Genomic DNA, 14539 nt, shown 5'->3' on the forward strand with positions numbered 1-14539 from the left:
TGAAAGAGGCTTTTGCATTTTTTTGTGAGATTACATTGCCCTTAAATTCCGGTTAGCCTCAGCATGGAGCCGTTCAACATGTGGCAGGGGAGATTTTCACTTTCAAGTTTTAACCACCTGCCTCTTTTTTTTTTTTTTACACCATCTACCTGTTTCTGAACACTCAGACTCCCTCTTCTCATCCTTCTTCTCGCCTGACTTCTGTCTAGCCCTGAAAAGCTTGTCTCGGCTCACCGGCACATCTCTCTCGCAGCCGTAAAAGGCCACAGCACTGGGAATAAGACAAGGCAGGGAGAATTGAGCTACACTGTACTTCAGATTGGAAGACGAAAGTATGCACTGAGGGGTTTGAGAAAAATCACTTCGCTCTCCTAATCTTTTTGAACCCTCTGATAAATAGATTGAAGCAGAGAAAAAATGGAGGAAAAAGTCTGTGAAAATGAGCTGTGAAATGTGCATAAATACAATCATTTCTTTGCTGGAGGCAGCTCTCTGTATGAAGGGCCCTGCTTAATCTGTAATGATTCACCAGTCACTTATTAGAGCTCCGTCTCCAGTGATTTGTTCTGAATGGGGGGAGAAAGAAAATAAGGAGCCGTTGTTTATTGTTTTGAAAAATTGATGCCATTTAAGTAGGACACCCACTGTGGGTGTGTTTGTTTTTGTTCAGGCTGACTTTGAACATTTATCTCTAATGTCTGTACTGATGATTATTGGGTTACTAATCATGTTTATATCAGTCTAGTAATCATGTTATCAATGAGGGGGTTTGGGGAGAACCTTGATGCGTTGTTTGATCATGTAAATATTTGAAACATGGATAACTGAATTTCCTGGTTTTTGGGAAATCTGAGTGTGTAACAACCGAGTACTGTGGTGTTTAAATATACAACATAGTGCTCAGTATACAGTAAGGTGCACCCAGCTAGTTGGCTTAGCTTTATATAAATATGTGGAACATAAAGTGTAATATTTAGGCTCTCTACAAAGACAACAAAACTTGCCTACTGGCATTTCTACAACTTGTAGAAACACTCTTTTACAACTTTTGTTTTTTTGATGTTCATCTGGCCACCAGTCATAACAAGAAGTCCCAGATCCTACAAGGAAAAGAGGTGGGCAATCCTTTTTAATGGATAAAATAGATAAGCTTGATTTTTTTCATGCTTTCAACAGGTCTTAGTTTTCCTCTGGCTTTCAGTCTTTAAACTAAGTTAAACTAAACTAAGCTAATCTAAGCTAAGATAAACTATTCTAAAATAAATTAAACTAAGCTAAACTAAACTAGACTAAGTTAAGATAAACTCATCTGAAATAAATAAAACTAAGCTAAACTATACTAAGCTAAAATAAGCTAAGCTAAACTTAATTAAACTAACTTAAGCTAAACTAAACTACATTAAACTAAGCTAAACTAATATAAACCCAACTAAATGAACCAAGCTAAACTAAGGTAAGGTAAACTAATCTAAGCCAAACTAAGCTAAACTTAAACTAAACTAAGCTAAGCTAAGCTAAAGTAAAATCATTTAAACTAAGCTAAGCTAAACTAAGCTAACTGGTCATCAGGCTAAACTTTTGTATTGAGCCTGCAGATCCGATGCTGCTTTGAGCCTCCTAACCAACAGCTACAGTGTTCCTGCCTGTCAATCAAGTCAGCTGTGCCTCTCATTGGAAGACTCGTAATCTCAATATCTTTGAAATTGCAGCGTTAGAAAAAAATTCATTACCCCATACAGTGTGTGCCGATCGAGAAATGAGCTATCCAGACTACACTCGTCTTTTGTACCAGGCTGTAAACATGTTTATTTCTGCTGTAAAGATCGTCTTTTTTGAATTGGTGTGTATGTGGTTTCCGGTACTTCCGGAGCCACCCTCAAGCGGATCCTCCATGAACTGCAGTTTTTAGCACTTCTGCATTGGACTCATATTTTTAGACCAGAGGTTGTTGCTTGGGGAAAACTGATGGAGGACCCAGATGCAGATTTTAAAATTGAATGGTTTTAATAAACAAATGAACAAAAAGTACAAAATCTGCACTTAGGTCCTCCTTCCGTTTTCCCCAATGTGACAATGTATTATTATGTGTTTTTGCAAACACTTGTATTGTGAATTTATTGTGAGAGTAGTGCAGTATAGTGTGACATGCTGAGTGGTCTCTGGAGCCTAAACTGTACAGTGGTTATTTTTGCTGTTGTCAGGACCCTGTTATTAACCTAGAGCTACTACTAAGAGATGAAGACAGCACCAAGGCTTTCATTTCAGGGACAGAGGTGAAATCAAAACCACTCCGGTGGAAGTCACACACACAGCCTACAGTTAAATGCAGAGCCATGGGCAGTCTTATAATTCATCTGAAAAATCCAGGATGTACAATATTGGATTTTTGCCGATATCCGATATGCAGATATTTTCGAACTCATTTTTGCCGATACTGATACAGTCTTTTTTTCATTGTTCCTCCTGCACTAGATTTTTTTTTACCTTTTACTCATATTGTGACCGTCTATCTTAGAAAGAGACATAAAACAAGAGAAATATTTGATTCTACTATAAATGCTAAATGTACTCTTTTTCAAATATAGACATCTAGTAATGTGCTTACTGTCTGTTTCCAACACTTCACAATGCAGACATGTTGAAGCTAGTCGTTGGCATGCGTAAGCTGTCATTGTGTGCACACAACAAATGCATCACCTTATTGGCTATACATATCGGCAGTAGATATTTGCTAATTACGAAAATTCACTTTTAAAGCTATTACCTGCCAATACTGATATTTTGCCAATAATATTCTACATCCCTAGAAAAATCCTCATTCCCCTTGTAGCACCAAGAATAAAAACTGAGTTCCTCTGCATGGAAATGTAATGGTATCCTACTTATAGTCCCGACCCTTGTTGATATAGATCCAACATTTTGTGGGGCAGAGACTGAGTACAAGTCCAGATTTAAAAAATGGTCTTGAGTCAGCATTGGAGATGTCAAATAACACAACCCCTTAGAAGCTCTCTCTTAATCCCAACAACATATCACAGTAGTTAAGATTGCAAAGCCACTACCTGCTAATAAATTACATCGGCACATCTGGAGGTGGTAATAATGAGGCAGTTTGATGCACAAAACCCAAACATAGTTGGATACAATGGCCACGGTTACATGATGTTTTTTTATTTGGAATTAATTATTCAGAATTAAATAATGTGGAATTACATTTTTCTCCTTCACGTTTTCATGGAAATACTAATTCCGAATTGAGGTTTACACAGAAAACACGTTAAATCGTCTTTATTCAATTCCACTTAAGGTCTGGGGGTTGGGAAGGGTTCTAATTGGACAGGGTCGGGCGTGACGTATTTATGTCTACCGGAAGAAAGCAGACCCCGGTCCCTGCTTTTGTTGTTGTGTGCCTTTGCTTTGTTGTACTCCTGCTTCAACAGTTTCCACTTGTTTTTTTTTTTACCTGGGTGGCGCCTCTGTCAGGGAAACCTCCCTTGATTAACTTGGACCCTACAGCTTTAAAAAGGTCCACATTGTTATGCTTCCGTCCATCAACTCTTTTCATGATATCCATTTCTTCTAAGGCTCCTATTAAATAAATAGTCTCGGCTTGAGTCCAACGCTTGCCTCGGGCGGCCATCCTGGAATATGTGCCCACCAGCGCGGAATATGTGTGTCACCCAAGCGGCAAACTCCGGTCTCAAACGATGAAGCCAATGCGGATGTGATATAAACTGCAATACATTGAAAATCCGCTTGAGGCTGGCTGCAGAAACACCGGAAACCACATAGATATGAATGGGAAAAAGACGATCTTTGCAGCATTAATAAACATGTTTACAGCCTGGTTCAAAAAACGGCTTGGCCCTACAACGCTAATCTCTCCAATGGCACACACTGTACGGGGGGTGAATTTTTTTCTAACATGACGGTTAAGAGGATATTAAGATCATGAGTTTTGCCCAAATAAGGACATGACTGACATGACTCCCGGTCGGGAACACACAGCCATTGGCTAAGAGACTCACACTACGTCACACTCTGCCTAGTTGAGTTCCGCATTACCAATATGGCTGCTGCCGTCGATTTGCTTCAAAACAGCTCTCAGGAACAGATGGGTGACGTCACGGATACTACGTCCATATTTTTTACAGTCTATGGTGTCACCGTGACAGGACAAGGGAACGAGTATGCGCAGAACAACCGTAATTAATTTAAAGCGGAATGAACGTATACATGATTGAGGAATTATTGAATTTGTTTTTAAAATCAGAATAAACCAGCCACGTACTTCGGATTCAATTATAATTCGGAATAGTCATTTTCACTCAGAATTAGGTGTTTACAAGGTCATTGAGGATTTCATTTTTATTCTGAATTAAAGAGAAATTAAAAGTCTCATGTAAACGTAGCCATTGTGATAAAAGCTGGTTCTTAAGATTCCATGTAGTGACCAGGCTCTAACCCAGAACCAGGACACATGCATGAGGCCGTACACAGTGGTGCCCTTGCAGGCTTGGTTTATGACCAAAATAGGCAGTCTCCCTTCCCAGCTCCAGCGTTTTCAGTCTATGTCAATCATAAAATCTGCACCACATGCTCTGCTGTGATCCTATTACGGGGCTCGGCTTAATCTGCCTCTTTTGATTGACACCTCTGTGATCTTGTCACAACAGGAGCCTGTACATGCTCTCACCATGGCAACAATCCACTTGAATCAGCTGGAGGAAAGAGGAAAAAAAAATGAGAGCCTGGTGCTTGTGTATTCATTAGCTAAATGTCAGGGAACCTCTGCTGATTCTCCTCGCAGAGAGAGTTGGACGAAGAGAGAGCGGTGTATGCTTAAACCTGATTCATCTGAGGAGCACATCCATTATTCATCTTCTCATCGGAGGTTTCTACAGGTTTCAACAGGCTTCAAGCACATCTGTGTCTAACAAACTGAATTGTCCAACACTCTCAAAGCCACAGGGATCACTTTGAAGATTTTTCCATGACCTCAACATTTGAGTGCAAGTGTGTGTGTGTACATATCTGTGTGTGTCAAAATCATGCATAGAAATGAACCCAAACTCTACAATCCCTCTCCTCTCGCTGCTCTGGGGTTAAACCTTCTCCATCGCTTAACTCGACTTTCCCCCAACCTTGCAACCATCTTGTTTCACTCTATCATAAGGGAGTTTGGTCACAAGAATCCACCCTCATTTCAACCTACATACCAGAACCCTGGACTCAACAAAAACACACACACACACACGCATAGCCAGCTTCGGAGCCAGCTCACGTGCACCCACACACACAAGGCCAACTTTGTGTCTCACTCTTACAGGAAACAGCGGCTTACTGAGGGAGCAGGGAGGAGGGGAGTCTAGAGGAACAGGGAGGAGAAATGATTTCACAGAGCATGGGAATGGGCCCAAAGGAAAACACAGCTCAGACTCCAGATGTGGAAACACCCTGCACGCACACACACACACCCACACACACACACACATGTATACAAAAGCACACGGATAGAGAGAGGGAGAGAAGGAGGTAATGAGGGTCATAAAGCAGCTCTTGGAACTACGCTTGGCGTTGTGTGATTGGTCCGTTTGTGGCTCCAGTGAAATCACTTTTTTGGCGAGTTGACTGGCAATCTTCTATGATAAACAAACGCTGAACAGACTCAGGCCTGAAGTTGTCGACAAAGGGAAATGAGAGTTAAAGAACGAGGAAAAAAGTTGTACACAGATTTAACAAGCATTTTTAAAACTTTAAAACATTTTCATTCTGTCCTCACTCTTTGTTCCACACGTGAGAGGAAATTGTGTTGTTTGCATCACAGAATGTTTTAATCTGCTGCAGTATCCCCTCTTCTACTCGCTGTAAGAAGCAGCTCCACTATTTCAGTGGAGTACGGTCAGCTGTCACTACTTGAACAAAGTCTGACATCGTTGACATGGCAACTACTGGCATACACAAGTGGGTCTTTCCACAAATCTCAATCTGTAGAGACACTAAAAAATGAACTCAGTGTTAGAGAAAAAGAAGGAAAAAAGAAACCAACTAGGAAGCAAACTGACACATATTTGTGACTGTAAAGACAGATGTGTGAGATTGTTAAAGGTTAGTCTTGGCCCAGATCTGAATCAAAACACACAGTGATGAATAATCCTCTGGATTGGAAGATTGCAGTTATAAATTATGGAGATAATCTGAATCATGCCCAAGAATGTGGCTTCTATACACAGGGGACGAAGTGTGCAAAGTGAGTCAGAGTCATGACCACAAATTAAAGCCATTTAAAGTGATCATGTTGGAGGAACAGCGCACTCTAAAGGAAGAGGTGCGAACAGGCTCAGAGTAGGGCTTGAATCAAAAAATGTAAATTTACTTATTTAGTTGTGTATATACGTTGTGTATATATGTTGTAAGATATGCTTATTTTTACTTCTTAAATTGTAATTGCTAATAACTTTTTAATAATTGCTATTTTATACGCTCTTGTTTGCTTTATGCTGTTTTGCACTGTCTACTTTGCTACACTTACATTTCCCTATTGAGGGACGAATAAAGGATATCTTATTTTATCTTAAACAATATTAAAGAGGCAGTCTGTGTTGAATAGGATAGTTTGACAGAATGTAATGTTTGTACACAAAAAGGTCTGATGTGCTCAATCAATCAGTCTTTATTTATATTGCGCCAAATCAAAAAAATTCTATCTCAAGACGCTTTCTAACAGAGCAGGTCTAGACCATACTGTGTTATATTATTAACAAAGACCCAACATCAAGACAGGATACGATCCAGTCCCATCTTACCGACAGGACTCAGTCTGATCTCATCTTAATACACCAAGAGCAGGGCTCCTTGCAGTATTAAGCAAGTTACACCGACAAGGACAAACTTCCTTTAACAGGCCGAAACCTCGAGCAGAACCAGACATATGTTAGACACACATCGGCCTCGACCGAGTTGGGGTTGGGGAGAGAGAGAGAGAGAGAGAGAGAGGGAGAGAGAGAGAGAGAGAGAGAGAGAGAGATGATAGTGGTGAGACAGATCGTAATAGTTGTAGCAGCTGGATTTTGGAACATCCACAGCACCACAGCAGCAGGAGGTCCACAGCAGTGACTCAGTGGATTGTCTACAGGTAGAGGTGTTAGACTCCAGAAATCAGGTAGAAGGTGCCCCCGAAAAACTATTTTATGTATCACACTTCTGAAGTATTAAAAGGAAATACAGAGTTCCTTATAGAGAGCAAAAAAGAAATATTCTCCACTCACTGTGTACAAGAGATAGAAGTTTGAAAATATATAGTTAAATGTAAAGGTATAATCCTTGGTGTCATAGCCCAGTGTCAGTGATGCATTACAAACTGTGATTAACACCCTCTCAGTGATTTCTGATGGACATGTAAATGACACAACAGCGCCGCCTTGAGTGTGAAACGTGCAGAAAGCTGCCCTAAAGTCTCAACATCGTGTTTCCCTTTTTTTGTTCAGGAGCTCCAGAGCAAGAGCAAAGTGTGTGCCAACGTGTTCTGTGGGGCCGGCAGAGAGTGTGCAGTAAATGAGAAGGGGGAGCCCAGCTGTCTGTGCATAGAGGTGAGAGTCAGGGGTCACTGGGATTGGAGCTGACGTGACTTGACTACATGTCAGGAATGTCAGAAAGTCTGTAGAAGCAGCACTTGGGTTATTTTTGAATTCATTGTTATTCTCCTGTCTTCTTTGTCAGAGCTGTAAGCCCCACAAGAGGTCTGTGTGCGGGAGCAACGGTAAGACGTACAGGAACCACTGTGAGCTCCACAGGGACGCTTGTCTGACCGGTCTGAAGATCCAGGTGGCTCATGATGGACACTGCCAGGGTACGAGCAGCAGCAGCACATGACAACACAGCACAATGAGAAAAAGGGGAACAAAAGATACATGAAAGGATATGAAAAGACTTTGAGTTACCTTGTCTTGAAACCACAGAAACCCCAACTCTAAAAGAATCTGATTCAGAGAAAACTTTGGAGAATCATTTTCTCTCTGCGTAGAAGAAAGTAATTAAAATGAGCAACTGCTGTTGCCTTTTTCTTGGCACAAGCCTCGGAAATACATCTTGAAACCAGCTCAACTAACTGAAGAACAAACACATAACATAGATTTAAAGGAAAGTTTAAGAAACACATTTAGAGTTCCTACAAAATAAACTTGAATTTAGCACACAGGCATTATAATTGTTTTAAAAAATGGCCATAAACCCTTGACTTCATAGAGAAAAGTAGCACTCTTATAATAATTCTGAGTTAAAATAATAATGATAATAATAATAATGATACTTTTATTTGTATAGCACTTTTCAGTACAAGTAACAAAGTGCTTCATAAAAACAATATAAACAGACAATAAAAGCAGAAAGGTAAAACGTTAAAAAATTGCATAATTCACAAAATGAAATATTTTTGTGACTTGAGTAGTGAAATAAAATTAGGGACTGATTCTGCAAGTCTGATGTCCTCTGGCAGGCTGTTCCACAGTCGAGGGGTTCTGACAGAAAAGCCCCTGTCACCTTTACTTTTCAGTTTTAGACTGTGGAACAACAAGCAGAGCACTGCCAGAGGATCTCAGACTGGTCCTGGTTCATAGGGGGATAAAAGCACACAGATATTTTAAGGGGCGAGTCCATGTTGTGCTTTAAACGTGATTAAAAGTATCTTAAAATCAATCCTAAAACAACAGGGAGCCAATAGAGGGGTGATGTGAATTAGCATGAATTAGTTTTTTGATGAAATAATGGACTTTACCTTTGAAATATATCTGAGCTGATAAAAACAGGACTGGACAACTCTCTTTATTTGAGGCTCAAAACACAAGTCCTGGTCAAAAATCACTCCAAGATTATTCGCCCATGGTTTTACGTGGTTTGCTAATTTATGTAGATTTTCTATGATCAGGGTTATTTTTTTGTATAGGCTAGTTGATTAAAATCAAATCCAACTTTATTGTTGTTTTGTTCATACCAGTGTAGAAAACAAAACAATAGAGCCAGGAGTTTCCCATTAAATTATAGTAATACAAAATAGTAAAAAATGTTGTTAAAACACGGCAAACAGTCCAATAAGGTGATAAAAGTACAGTAACACTGAAAATGACATAAAAGTTGTACAGTTATAAAGGCAAGGCAAGTTTATTTATAAAGCACCATTCACAAAGTGCTTTAAAGAGTTAAAAACAAAAAAACAGAACAGTAACAATCAACAAAAACATACAGCAAACACTTCAAACATTTCATAACCATTACACATTTTTATGCGGCCAGTTATGTTGGATCTGCTCTCTCTCTCTGTGTACTTGTGTAACTTAATGTACATAGTAAACAGTGTTGGGTCTTATTATTTATTTAAACTAGGAGGGATTATTACACATGATCAGCCCCCTTCACTGCTCTGAAGTCCGTAACTTGCAGAGTCTTACTGTCCTGCTGGATACAGAATCACAACTGATCTCGCCTTAACTGAAATGAACCCCTTCATTTTGATTCATCTCAGAACTTCTTCCCAAGGATTAAGACTCACAGATTCAATCTTTTCTGTGTCGAGTCGCAGCCCAAAGCTGGCTCAGACTTATTGACACCCCCGCAGGGTGCCCATATGCCCAACATATAATTGTAGACCGATGTCAGCTTAATTCCATAACGCCACACCTTGTCAGAAAATATCCAATTTAAAATGTGACAAGAATTAAAACAGAAAATATTTTAAAATATAAGATCGGGGGCACTGGTGGCCTGGCGGTCTGGGCGCCCCGCGTACGGAGGCTGCTTTCTGCTCCCCACGTTTCCTGTTTCTCTTCGGCTGTCCCATCGAATAAAGGCGAAAAAGCCCCAAAAATATAACTTTAAAATATAAGATCAAGAAAGAAATCAAGTAAAAAATTAGTTAAAATAGAACAGAGTTGATCAAATGACTCATATACGAAAAGTGTACTGTCTTTGTTCGTTGGTGGATTATTGACAAACAGTGGATCTTTATTTACTCTGTTGTACTGTATAAAACGAGATGGAAAAGAACAACATTCCTGAAATTTGAAATTCTCTCAGAGCAGTATGTACTCTCATTGTTGAGCAAGCAGAGTGATATGTCTGGGGTATTCTACTTTAAAGCATCAGCAGAGGCAGAACTATTAATACCGTCTCAGTTTAAGTTTTAGAAAGATGAATGAACACAGATTGCAAATAAAATAACATGAATTCTCCATCAAATCACATCAAAATAAGTAATGTGGTTTTATATTAACTTCATGGTTCATCAGAGTTCTCCCAGCTCATTACTGTTAGACTTTAAAAACTGCCCTTTAAAACACAGATTCTGTTGCCTCTACACATGACGTCAAACACTAATCTCAAATAAGTGTCCTTTTAAGAGAACATTGTAAAACTTCACTTTGTACCCTTCAATTTAAGATATGATTTTGATTTGATATGAGATAAATGTGTGTCTGATACATGAATATTATAACAGAGGGAGGTCTCAACTTTTCATTAGATCACAATCTGGGAAGTATTTATTCCAGTTACTCACATTTTTGTTCAACTTTTGTCAGAAAAAAAACTGTTACTGTTTTGAAGTAGAAGAACAGATCAGTTGTGTGAGTGGGATTGTGTTTGGCTCACCTGACAAATTGTGAGTGCTGATAACAGCGTGTGTGGTAAATTGAAGCGGTTGCTGTTTGATCCCTGCCCATCTACTTCTCCATTTATTATCTACTTGCCCATATTCATATAACTGATACTCCAGGTCAACAGGTTGATAGTCGACCATATAAGGCCACCCACGTGTCACTGCACAAAAACAGTGTGCTGCACACACACACACACACACACACCTAGCCATGACTTTATGCGTTAATGCATCACACAGTCGTCTCTTATGTGGAGTGAACCTTTCACTGCTCGCAGTCTGAGATGTCACAGTGGTTGTGTCCCCGCTGGGCTGAACATTGATCAGAGCTGCAGCAGTCACTTTTAAAAGACCTTTGGCCAAGAGCTCATTGACAGCAAAGTTTATCTCCAATGTTCTGAATCAATGCTGTTGAATAAAAGCATTATTACACTTCACATTTCATGTTCTTTCTCTCCTTTTAACACTGTAGAGAAGAAATCGGAGCAGGCAGCTGCTAGCCCAGGTGAGTGTGTGTGTGGTTTTTGAGTGTCCTTGCTTGTTTTGGTATTTATGTGCATGTGTGTTTATGTCCTGGGGACGTATGTCTTGAAAATTGTTTGCATTATTTGCATTGATGTTTAGGTATTTGATGTAAATTTAGACTTCTTTTCAGTTGTTGTTTAAATATAGATTTAGGTTGATCTGGTCTGGCTTTTATCAAGGTGTAATAAGTATTTTATTGTCAGGAAAAAAGGACACAATAGCTCAACAAATAGTCTTTCATCACATCACTCCTGTCCTTGCTTCTCTCCACTGGCTTCCTGTGCATTTTAGAATAGATTTTAAGATTTTACTGACCACTTTTAAAGCTCATATGGGTCTCACCCCGGGATACATTGCAGAAATGCTAATAAATAGTGAGCCATCTTAGATCCTCAGGTGGAGCATTTTTGGTCGTTCCAAAGTTGAGGCTCAAATCCAAAGGGGATCGTGCTTTCTCCGTCAGAGCTCCTCGACTTTGGAACAAACTCCCTGAGGAGATTAGGCATGCAGAGTCAGTGACATCTTTTAAATCCCTTATTAGAACCCATTTTTACAGACTAGCTTTTATGTGACTTTATCTTCTAACCGCTTTTACTTCTGTTTTATTATTAATTTTAGTTTTTATCCAACTAATTAATTGTCTTAGATTTTATTTGATTATTTATTGTTTTAATTTATTATTATTATTTTTCTTTTATTATTTTAATGTTGCTAATTCATCCTTTTCCCAATTTGATGTTGTCCTTTTACTCTTAAAACCTCTTTTATTGCCCTTTTAATGCTTTTATTTACTTCTCCATTTTTTATTTATTCATTTATTTGTATTTATTTATTTATTTAATCTATTTACCCTGAAAAACCTCTCAACAATGATTTACTGGTCCATTGTCACACCACTCCATACTGTTTAATTGACGTGTATTCCTTTTAACCTTTTGCGTTGCATTATGTTTTGCATTGTTAACATTTTCTCCTCACTGTATGTCAAATTGTTTACTCTGCTATTTGAACTACGCTTTGTTTGTCAAAGCACTTTGTAAACATTTGTTTTTAAAGGTGCTATATAAATAAAGTTAGTATTATTATTATTATTTATTGGTTCGATCATATTCTGACAATTCTCTTATGATGAAATAATGACGCATGGAAATGTTCCCTACACTTCCCAGTGGTTTGCTATGCAGCTGATCGCAATGAGCTGAGGGGCCGTGTTATCCAGTGGCTGCAGACTGAGGTTGTCCCAGACGGCTGGTTTGTCAAAGGATCCAACTTCTCCGACATCCTGCTCAAATACTTCAAGGTATTGTTTTGTACAAAAAGACAAAACAACTATCCCTCGACTGTTCTTCTTACAGAATGGCCCCAAAATAATTCATGTGGGTCTCCTCTGACCACACTGGTCCTCAAAGCTGCCTCAGACAGCGTCTAATTATTCATGTGACAGAGCTTTGACAAGCCCGTCAGCTGAGGGCTGTAATTCAGTTTAATGAGGGTGCCTGTAGAGGAGCACCCCTGCCTCTGTGTGTGAGATCCCCCGTAGAAGAACAGATGGTTCTGTGAAGAGTTTGTTTAAACAGCAGGGTTTATCTATGTGATCTTTCCCATCATTAAGTATGAACACAGCCTTCTTCAAACTAACTCTCCTTAGCATTAAGATCTATAGCATGTCTCACAAACGACATGTTGATGTGACGGCTTTTTAATTATGTGAACAGTTCTTTGATTTGAATGTTTTCTGAAAGCTGAAGCCAACAAATACCTCCGGCGATAATTCCCAATGAGAAATGATTATGCATTCATGTTAAGATGTTAGCCGAAAATGCAACATGATTGGATTCTTTGTGGTTGTGACGGCTAATTACAAAATATTTCAAACACTGATTGGAATATTTCCTGTTGGAAAAATGCGTCTAATCTGAATTGATGGGATTAAAGTGTTAACACTTTGAAATGTAATCTTTACATTGTGAAGGTCAGAATAAAATGGACGTTATTCTATATATTGTACACATGTTCTTTCACTTTGATGTTAAGTGTGCCCTCCACATCTCTACAGTCATACGACAATGGTGATTCTCAGCTGGACTCCTCAGAGCTGCTCAAATTCATCCAGCAAAATGACTCCGTCGTCGAGCTGCAGTCGTATGCAGACCAAGAGAGCAACAAACTGCTCAGGTCAGTGTGTGCATGTGTTTGCTGGTTGGCAGGCTGACATGAGTTTATATAAGGGAAGGGTGGAGATGTGGGAGAATGGCTCCAGCTTGCATATTTTTCTGCCACTTTTACCTTCAAATTCTGGGAACACTTTCCTCTGTGGCAGTGCTTGCACGTACAGATCCATATCTGTGTGCCGCGGAGCTATTTTCAGACACGCAGTACATTCAATGAACCCTATCTAGCCGGTGCAAACACTATCGAAGGCCTCCTGTGGGAACCCTCCCTGGAATAAACACCTGAGCTGTGTGAAAAATCAAACTATTTCACCCAATCTTCATTTCTACTGTGTGATTTTCCAGAGTTCTGTTGTACCTGCATGAAGAAGCTCATTTAAATCCCATGTTTGCATGTGTGATTGTGTGTTCCAGGAGCCTGTGTGTTGATGCCCTCATCGAGCTCTCTGATGAGAACGCAGACTGGAAGCTGAGCTTTGATGAGTTCCTCAACTGCCTCAAGCCTGGCTTCAATCCACCAGAGAAGAGTAAGTTTACAGTGATTGTGTACATAAAGTAACAGAAAGAAACACATGGACATACTGTTCATATGGATGCTTTAAGTTTGGTCAGGCAGTCCTGATGCCCGGCAGGCAGCAGAAGTTTATCTGAAACAGTTTCCTGCACAGTCTGAGACACAGTCAGAGTTTGTGGTGGACGCTGAAGCCTGCCAAGTCATCAGATGTGGAAATATTTAGGATAAAGTTCACAGGAAGCAGAGAGAAAAATAGCATTCAGCTCAGAGCACTGAACCCCCGGAGTTTCACGAGACTCAAGGATACACAAACATTTGGCTGGGTTTGTGTGTCCTTGAGTCTTGTGTGTTTATAAATTCCATGTTTAGCTCACAAACAGGGTCAGGGTGTATCGTGGACCTCCAGGGCTGGAAAAAATCTTAAATGTCTTGAATTTCTTTTTTTATTTTAATTCTGAAACACAAGCCTCTTTCAGTGTTTTTTGGCAGACGTGCTCACTTTGCATTTGTCATCTCAAACTTAATGTAGACACGTGAGTTTAAACTAAACTAGTGCATGAAGTCTGAAGCATTTTGAAGAGTCTCATTTGTGGTTACTAATTTCCCAGTGGCCTTTTTTTCTGTCAGCATTCTTCTACATAGTCCAGTCCATGTGGTCTTATCTGAATCTTTTTGTGTGTT

At 39.5% G+C, this 14539-nt stretch overlaps 1 protein-coding gene across 1 annotated transcript in view; it reads left to right on the forward strand.

Annotated features, from left to right (window-relative positions):
• Positions 1 to 14539, forward strand: part of fstl1b (follistatin-like 1b) — a 31655-nt gene that overhangs the window by 12675 nt on the left and 4441 nt on the right. Inside the window, exons 3-8 of the mRNA XM_034694436.1 lie at positions 7488 to 7589; positions 7720 to 7849; positions 11121 to 11153; positions 12343 to 12473; positions 13230 to 13348; positions 13759 to 13871. Coding sequence (XP_034550327.1) covers positions 7488 to 7589; positions 7720 to 7849; positions 11121 to 11153; positions 12343 to 12473; positions 13230 to 13348; positions 13759 to 13871 — 628 coding nt within the window. The remainder of the gene's footprint in view (positions 1 to 7487; positions 7590 to 7719; positions 7850 to 11120; positions 11154 to 12342; positions 12474 to 13229; positions 13349 to 13758; positions 13872 to 14539) is intronic.

The sequence above is a fragment of the Notolabrus celidotus genome, chromosome 10 (assembly GCF_009762535.1).
Source record: "Notolabrus celidotus isolate fNotCel1 chromosome 10, fNotCel1.pri, whole genome shotgun sequence".
Lineage (NCBI taxonomy): Eukaryota > Metazoa > Chordata > Actinopteri > Labriformes > Labridae > Notolabrus > Notolabrus celidotus.